A 9,766-nucleotide genomic window follows, 5' to 3' on the forward strand; every position below is an offset into this window, starting at 1 on the left:
TGGTCAAGTAATAGTTCAGACTATTTTCAATGGCAAAGATAAGGGTCAAGTACAGATTAAAACAGTCGAGAACGGTTAAGACTGGGGTCGAGTAATGTCGAGACCAATTCAGACCAATTCAGACTGGTCGAGTAAAAATCAGTACAGTCGAGTACAGATATAGGCCATTTCAGACTTTTACAGGTTTGTAGTGTCCTTATCTCTAAAAGAAATGTCGATCAACTGAAAATTCGTGATACAGAAAGATTCATGAAATTCTGTTAATCCAAGAGCAGTAAAAAAAACTACGAAGCTTATGATTAAAATACTGCCAAAGATACAGGTTAGCAGTTCTTGTTTGAACAATTTCTGTTTGTCATATATTTTTGATTTACATAGAACTGATATCAAGTTCTGCATTCCGCTTTAAAACCCATGTAAAATTGTACAGTTAGTTTCGTTTAACTGTATATTTCATTTACTGAATTTGTGATTTTCTTTTCTTCAGAATGAAGTATGAATGGAAAACATCCTTTATTGCCTTGACCCTGGGATTTTTGACACAGATGTATAATGTGGACTGTAAAAGATATGTTGTTTTCGTAGCCCAGTTGAGAAGTCACATCTCTCCTGTAATGGCCATTACAAAAGAATTAGAAAAGTACAATCACTCAGCAACATTTGTGCTTTCAACATCAATGGACAAAGAAATACGGTCCAATGGATTATCGATTAATTCTGTAGTAGCAAACAGTTTTGATAAACCGTCTATTTTTCATGACGTACAAGTTATATTGGAAATGAAAATGAAAGGTTCTAAGTATTTTCCCTTACTTCAATTACTTGGAAATGCATATGATCACTGTCATTCGTTTTTGACCGATGCTGAACTCTTCGGAATCTTAGAAGCTGCAAAATTTGACTTTGCAATCGTTGACTATGCCCCTTTTGTATGCTACGAAATTTTAGCATACAAACTGTCATTACCCTTCATTTTTAGTTCTGCCCACTATGATCCAAATCTCCACCGAACGCCATTTAATCCTGCCTATATGCCAGCATACTAGTCAGGATATACAGACAAAATGACCTTCCTGGAACGAATGATTAATACCGTATTGTCTACTATTCATCTTATCAAACCCACAATGCCTTCATTTGGAAATCTAGTCGCTAAATATGTTCCGGAAAAGCCTTTTGTGTCAAACAGCGAATTAAAAAATAGCTATTTGCTACACATAATTGACGGGGATATTTTAATGGATTATCCAATTCCCATTGCTTCGAATGCCATCTTATGTGGTGGATTAGCAGCCAGGCCCGCTGAATCGTTGATAACTAGGATAGAGTCATTTGTTAAGAAGTCTAAAGATGGCTTAGTAATTGTTGCCCTTGGTAGCATAATTAAGTCATGGCCTGAACAAATAACGAATAAATTAATTTCAGCTTTTCAAAAGATGAAGCATTTTAATTTCATATTTCGTAGTGGAGAGTATGAAAAAGAATATGGAAACATATTACTTTTGCCATGGTTACCACAGAATGATCTGCTTGGGCATGTAAAAACGAAACTATTCATCACTCATTGTGGGAAAAGCAGCGTTTTTGAAGCTCTCTATCATGGCGTACCGATGCTTGCATTTCCAATTGCTCTTGATCAAAAATCAAATGCCGCTCTTATAATAGACAAGGGTTATGGAATTTCAATGGATATTTTAGATTTTTCTGTGAACGAATTAGTTGAAAACATCAATATTGTAGTGCATAACAGCACTTTCATGTTCAGCATTAAAAATGCATCTGAGATATTCCACAGTCGTCCACAAACACCAACACAAAGAGCAGCTTATTGGATAGACTTGGTGACTAAATATGGATCAGATCATTTCAGACCAGCATCGCTAGATATGCCGTGGTATTGCTATTTTATGTTAGACGTTTATCTAGTTTATCTTGTGGGAATCGTTTTGGCCGTATATGTTTTGAAGGTATTTCTGAAATATTGTGTTAAACTATGCTGTCGGAAAAAAAATGCCAAAGAAAAACTGCAATAAACCTACTCGTACGCCTGTAATGCAAATTGAATTCATATATATAAACTAAATCATAAAAGTTACGAAAAGGTCATTTTCACTTACTTTGTTTCATAATGTATGATATAAGAATACTAATATTAATACATTCATATCGACAAGATTTAGACATTACTTTGATCAATTAACAAGTCAGTATAAAGGTAAAAAATAAAAAAAGGGAAAATTTACTTCTGACTATTGCACCAGAGATGACACCGATGAAAACACACGTGAACAGATAGAGATTAATCACCACCATGTTTAAAAAAAAAGCATTGTATTCGCTTCGTGTGATAGAAGAAGCACCTACGCACATGATGTTACTGAATTTGGGAGTTCTTGCTCTTTATTTTAGTCTAATAAAGGCAACAGTAGTATACCGCTGTTTAACATTGAGACTTTTTAACATGTAAATCCTTTTGTATTAAATATACTCTTTCCGTATTTTCTTCTTATTTGCAAGAGGATGTTTCATCCCCCCTCTTGGTATCTTCATACTCTTTTGTCATATAAAATATGTAAGGAGGGGTTGAGGAAATCGTCCTGTACAAAAGTATAAGTCTCTGAAGTAAGGAAATGTTACAATTACACGTAAACGTTTTGTTCCGTATGGGAATGTCAAATAAAGGCAACAGTAGTATACCGATGTTCAAAAGTCATAAATCGATTGAGAGAAAACATATCCCGGTTACACACCAAAACCGAGGGAAACGCATCAACTACAAGAGGAAAACAAAGGAACAACAGGAACACTCAAGTGCAACAAAAACAAACGCCCACAAACATAGAAACGAACTATTTGATAACATCTGCCATATTCCTGACTTGGTACAGAACATTTTAAGAAAAAATGGTGGGTTGAACCTAATTTAAAGGCTAGCCAAACCTCCCGTTCAATGATACTCGTATACGTCTATTCAAGTATAAGGATGAACACACACGCAACCACGCCTACTAATATTTGATAAAGAGCAAGTTTACCTGTTAGAAAAAATTAGCTCTATAAACACAAAAAAACTTATTGTTTTGTCATATTTTGGAATGAGACTGAAACAGATGGCCTTTTGTTGTACAGAATACTAATATATATTTCAATACGATTTTATTTCATCTTGTGCCTAAACTGTTATCTTGATAAAATAAGACTTTTATCATTTGTGTGTCTGTAGTGTAAATGTTAGAATGCCCGATATAAATCAAATTTGCAGGCATTTTATTATTTGTATCGTTTGGTTGCTGTCTTATTTAGGTTGACCACACATCTTCTTTTATGTATACACATACAACCTTTGTTTTAATTAAAATTGGTATGTCGCTTTATATTTTCAACACATACATAGTGGTTGTTTGCATTTATTTGAAGGTTATCGTTTTGCAAATCAATTGTTACATTTAAGTAAATAGACATGGGCTTAAACGATTATTGTCTTTTCTTCCGTATGCATTTAAATAAGATATTAAAATTAATTAATTCTGGAAGAAACCCAATTCATTTTTCACTTCTTTAACAGTGTAATGACAACAATGTAGATTTGACTATTCAATACATACCATTCTGTTATTGCTTAAATTTGTATTATTTCGAAAGGAGAAAATAACATTCTAACTCAGTTGGCATGTCGAAAAGGGATGTTAACGCGATTTTCTGTGGAACAGATTGTTTCAAATGGTCTTGCTTAATATTCTGGACCATGATAGGAGTAATCTTTATATAAGTAGCAGAAGTTATTCACAGTTTTTCATGTAACCCAGGAGATGTTGCTTCACGAAATGGATTGATAGCTCTTCCCATTGTAGGCAGTTTCTGCGTATTTTGTGCCGGACTGAGTATGTTTTCAAAAATGGGAGAAAGATTCTGCCTGAAAGTTGTTTGTTCCTTGATTTAGATATCCGTAGGAGTGTCATGTATTATTGTTTCGTGTGTACTTGTTTCCGGAAACTGTAGTAAACACCTCGCAATAAACATTTTGATTATTATTGGTATTGTCTCAACACTGATTGCTGGTTCTGTGGCCGGGATTTTGATAAATCAAGGAACGCCATGTCGTAGACTATCAGGTGAAAAATCCAGAATTATTTAAAATTCTGACAAAAGATAAAGCAAAAGAAGACAGAGTAAAATTACAAATGTAAAGTGATCAATTCAAAATAAAATGCTTTCAAGTGGCTAAACTTTTATTGTGATAATCAACTGTTTGACATTACTTCAAACTGCTAGTATTTTATATTCTTTTTGAATACGTCCGCAACATTGCTAAGAAAAGTAATTGTCTTTTTAGCATTCTTTAACTATTACTTCTAATACTACGACAGAGACTTCCAATGAGTATAAAAACGCAAAATCAATTTTGGTATGCCAAAAGTAAAATAACAATAGAACAACTCCGAGGAAAAATTCAAAACGGAAAGTCCCTTATTGAATGGCAAAACCCAAAGCTTAAACACATTAAACGAATGAATAACAACTGTCATATTCCTGACTTGGTACAGGTAGTTTCTTATGTAGACAAAGATGGATTGATCTGGTTTTATAGCTAGCTAAACCTCTCACTTGTATGACAGTCGCATAAAATTTCATTATATAGACAACAATGTGTGAACAAAACAAACAGACATATTATGTAAATAAAGGCAACAGTAGTATACCGCCTTTCGAAACTCATAAATCGATAGAGATAAAAACAAATCCGGGTTACAAACTAAAACTGAGGGAAACGCATCAAATATAAGAGGAGAACAACGACACAACAAAAACACAACATTAAAATGTAACACACACAGAAACGAACTATAATATTGTAACGAAATGTGGGTTCCCTGAAATGGAACTTGTTTCCCCTAAAATTGTGTAATGACGTTGTTTAAATCTTACCGATAATTGACTTTTCTTATTATATATTTCTTGTATAATTATTTTTAAACATTGTTAACTTTAAAACTTTTTATTATTCTTGCCTATGTTTTTTACATTCGGAACACCTGTGAATTGTTTATTTCAATTGACGTACAATGACGTCAGTTCCGGTTTTGGTAATTTAGGTATTTTCCGGAATGGTAAATGGTAAACCAAATCGGTAAATTGGTTTACCTAAGTATAAATACGGCGGCGAATACAGATAAGTCTTCACCAGACCAAGTAGTAACCAGACAGCCAACACTATTACAATGTCCGAGGAGACTACGTCCGTATAATGTGGGTTTGTTAATTCCTTTCCAAGTTGCATTTAGAGATTAACTTCTCGAGAGAAACTTTATCTTTTGGCATTGAATTTGATTTACCATTTGCCGATTACCAAACTACGATTAGTAAACTTTCTGGGTATATTTTTCCGCTATCCATTTTCTTTAATTCACGATAGAAGGTTAATAAAGTATTTATCTGTTAGACTAGAATACTGTTAAGTTATTTAATATTTATATGTATTGTTGATATTTAATGCATCTTAAAGTTAATACAAGTTGATTTCTTATTTAACGAGTCTGTTATTCTTACAAACATCGAGAGTTACCATATAAAAACCTATACTCCAATCTACCCTATTATATCCGAGTCATTACCTTACCAGAGGAACCAGCCTTACCAGTATGTATTCAGAATACCAGAGTACCACATAGTACCACGATACCAAAGAAGGGTCACCAGTTATAACTTTTATTTCTTATATACTCGTACATTCTAACAAAACACATTTTATAGCAACGCACTAAGGGATAAACATTTATAGTTTAACACTCAGGCCCGACCGCTCGGTTTTCGTTACACAACATTAATCATCAAATATAAGAGGAGAACAACGGCACAACAAAAACACAACATTAAAATGTAACACACATAGAAACGAACTATAATATAACAATGGCCATTTTCCTGACTTGGTACAGGACATTTTAAGAAAAAATAACAAAAGTGTTGAAAATAGGGGTACAGAAGTCAGCATTGTGTTATAGTCTTAATCACTATGAACACAAACAAATGTGTCAACAAAGAAAACAAAAAGGCATACAGACAAAGCACATTAGCAAAACGAAAGACAAGCATACACAAATTTAGCATAGCACAATAAGACAATGGTGGGATGTATAAGTACTGAGCCACGTCAAATGTGTTTTTTTATTAATTGAAATAAATTTGTCAAGACTTTTAAATTTAGAAATTCTAACAAAGATAACAAAGAGCTGCGCAATGAGTGCATAATGCACCCGTCGCTTTTTCAAAGAATAAAGTTCCATAACTCCTAACGTCTTATCGGAAATTTATAAAAACTAATTAGTTATCAAAGGTACCAGGATTATAATTTAATACGCCAGACGCGCTTTCGTCTACATAAGACCCATCAGTTACGCTCAGATCAAAATAGTTATTAAGAAAGAGAGGTTATTTGTATAGATTTATATATCAATAAACTAGTTTAACTTGATATCAGTGTTTAAAATTGGATATATTCGAATTAGTGTCATGTATTCAATGTTAATCCAATCTATTAAATGTAAATACTTGGTTTTTTTCTTTTTTTTTTGCTAATTTGCTTTTTATTTCAATCAATAGTTTTACGTATTTTGTTTACATGAAGACGTGTCTTTTCTATACCCTCAGTTTCTTTACGATTTTTATACTTTAAATATCAAATGTAGCTATATATTTAACTGGTATATCAAGTAGAGCGTTTATTTTACTTTCTTATTCATTATGTACACCACACATTGATTTGCAGTCCCTATATATGGCATAAATACTCATCAAAGATACTACCGGCTCATTTAACCAAAAAAAAAAAAAAAAAACAAATATATACATGCTTTAAAGAATTGATACAAGGTTATACTATATTGTTCGTGAACAACGAGTGCTTTTACTCTTAAGAGTTTTGAAAATGTCGTCAATTGAAACTCTTTGACCTGTCTTTTACATTCCTAATTGTCAATTGCTTTTTTTTCCTGTAACATTAATAAAATGACAACCATAGCCTATCCCTAAAGAATCCATATAGACTATATACACATATTGATAAACAATAGTCAGTTCTGTGTCATTAATTTTGTCTATGTTTTTCATACAAAAACGATTTCCGAAGCCAAATGTCCCATAATATCGATATAATCTGACCAACTACTGACGCACGAAACCTTGCATGTATTTATATGATCTTTCATTTGTCCTTTTGTAGATAACAACTATCAATTCACGATCAAAAATCTATCAATAAAACAATTACAATAGATGTTTTTATAACTATTAACACATACTTACAGATAAAATACAATCACTATTTTCAACTTTGTAAAAATTACTCCTAAAGAATTAAAAAACAAAAACAAATACAATATAACTCTTCGCATTGACAAAATTTTTGCCATTTTTACATATTATGTCTGTTTGTTTTGTTAACTCATCGTTGTCCATATAATGGGATTTGATGCGACTGTCATACAAGTGAAAGGTTTTGCTAGCTATAAAACCAGGTTAAATCCACCATTTCCTACATAAGGAAATGTCTGTACCAATTCAGAAATATGACAGTTTGTATCCATTCGTTTGATGTGTTTGAGCTTTTGATTTTGCCATTTGATTAGGGACTTTCCGTTTTGAATTTTCCTTCAAGTTCAGTATTTTTGTGATTTCACTTTTTTCTCGTGCACCTGATGTTACTGTGTTTTCAGATCCTGAAATTTCGATTGTCTTCGAGCCCATGTTTGTCCGTTTTGACCTTTTTTAAAATTTCGACTGAGATTTGTATGGTTCCTTTATATTCATATAACTACCTTCTGTTACATATTTGAGAAAAATGGCAATAGTATGTTTTAGTAAAACTGACTTTGATAAATCCATAATACATGTTTTATATTCTTTACTTCCTTCATCGTTTATAGCTATAGACTTTTGAACAAGAGCTTACCTGATGAAGGCTATTAAAACACGTGATGTACACCCTCAAAAACATATAACTAGACTAAGTATAATGATTTAACAGCGGTACCACTACTTGTACATTCAAAATGGCCAGGGTTTCGATTTTTTTTCTTTTTGGCGGGCATGATTTTATGACGGGTGCCACATGTGGAGCAGGATCTTCTTACCCTTCCGGAGCACCTGAGATCACCCCCAGTTTTTGGTGGGGTTCGTGTTGCTTAGTCTTTGGTTTTCTATGTTGTGTCATCTGTACAATTATTTGTCTGTTTGTCTTTTTATTTTTGGCCATGGCGTTGTCAGTTTGTTTTCGATCTATGAGTTTGACTGTCCCACTGGTATCTTTCGTCCCTCTTGTTTTCTCTCTCTTCTTCAATATTTCACTTTGTCTGTTTAGTTTCACTTCATAGAATTGTGCAACTGTCTCAGGAAAAGGTGATCCCAGACAGTTTAAGGTGTTTTGGTTAAGATCATGTGGGTTTTGCTGCGCCTTTATGTTTATAATTTTGGCTTTCCAAACTTTTGTCGTCAAGCATACCTACTGAAGGTTGTTTCAAGAACATGTGCTGTGTACATGGGACATTTATATATTAAAACAAAACTAGTTTACTGCATATTCAGGAACACGCCGGTGATTGTCTTATGTCATTTATTATCGGGATGTTAAGGATGTTCGCTACTTTGTTTCACTATAAAAAGCTTTTGAAAAGACGGCCATAAATTGAAAGTATATAAATAACTGAACTTTTAAAGCAGAAAAAGGTTATAGGTCCGAGTCGTTGTTTTTCATTTTTTTAAATATGAGCCATTCTAAATTTGCTTTTCAAACTATAGATAAACAAATGATCAAAAAAAAGTAGGGGTTTACGTGCAAACTTTTTGAAAACACAAGAGAATTCCGATTAATTATATGTTAAAGAGTAAAAAAGAAGACTATCAATCATCCTTAATTAGATTGATTTACATGTATTTGGAGAATTTGGTGTTGATGGAATATTTCTGTTTACTTCATTCACACCTTTACATATTGTATAGATATCTGGATATTATTAAAGACTGTATGCTAACCTCTAAATTCCTTCGTGTTATCGTTGTCGTTGGTGTATTGTTTCTTAAAGTTATTTCTTACATGTCCTTTTATTCATACAAATATGTTCACCAAACTTGTATCAGGATTGGCATACAATATTTATATTTAAGATCAAGTGCTGGGTCATTGGATTTATTAAATGTATTACGTTTTAGTGTCATACAAGGCAAACATATTTATGCATATCCTAGGTTAAGCTATTTCTTTAAGATTGTAACCAAGGCACTAACAGTGGACAGTGTACTACACGGAAACTACACTGTTACGATTTCAATTAGTTTTAAGAGAAAACTATCATTATTGTGTAAACATGCCAAACAGATCTGAAAGGAATATTGATGAGTTTTTCTATGGAACGGATTGTTTCGAATTGTGTTGTTTAATATTTTGGACTATGACTGAAATAACTTTTTTTTTAAACAACAGAGGAACTTAACAGTAATACCCGTATCTCATAAGATTCTGCTTCCTTACATGGACATGATGGAAATTAATGATAACTTGTTCAATTGTAAGCGGACTCTCCGTTCTTTGTGCCAGACAGAGTTTTCAAGAAGGGTAGACAGGAATTGTGTTATGTAAATTGAGAACTGAGAAAATCTTTAAAAATCTGGAAATTTGTTTTGGTAAGCGTAATCTTATGAATGTTCAATATCCGAATAACATGTGAAGCATGAAGCATCATATAGTCCTACGTGAATATAAATTTAAAAATCT

General features: G+C 32.7%; 1 protein-coding gene across 1 annotated transcript; it reads left to right on the forward strand.

Moving 5' to 3' along the window:
• Positions 1 to 1,062: 1,062 nt before the first annotated feature.
• On the forward strand, positions 1,063 to 2,498 carry LOC127714334 (UDP-glucuronosyltransferase 2B31-like). Its single transcript, XM_052220397.1, has one exon. It carries the CDS (start codon positions 1,065 to 1,067, stop codon positions 2,031 to 2,033), a length of 969 nt encoding a protein of 322 aa, XP_052076357.1. The 5' UTR covers positions 1,063 to 1,064; the 3' UTR covers positions 2,034 to 2,498.
• Positions 2,499 to 9,766: the final 7,268 nt, after the last annotated feature.

The sequence above is a fragment of the Mytilus californianus genome, unplaced genomic scaffold (assembly GCF_021869535.1).
Source record: "Mytilus californianus isolate M0D057914Y unplaced genomic scaffold, xbMytCali1.0.p SCAF_9, whole genome shotgun sequence".
NCBI classification, from domain to species: Eukaryota; Metazoa; Mollusca; class Bivalvia; order Mytilida; family Mytilidae; genus Mytilus; species Mytilus californianus.

What these genes read in the sequence shown, in the direction of transcription:
- LOC127714334 (XM_052220397.1), top strand. Translation starts at nt 1,065, where the DNA reads ATGACCTTCCTGGAACGAATGATTAATACCGTATTGTCTACTATTCAT.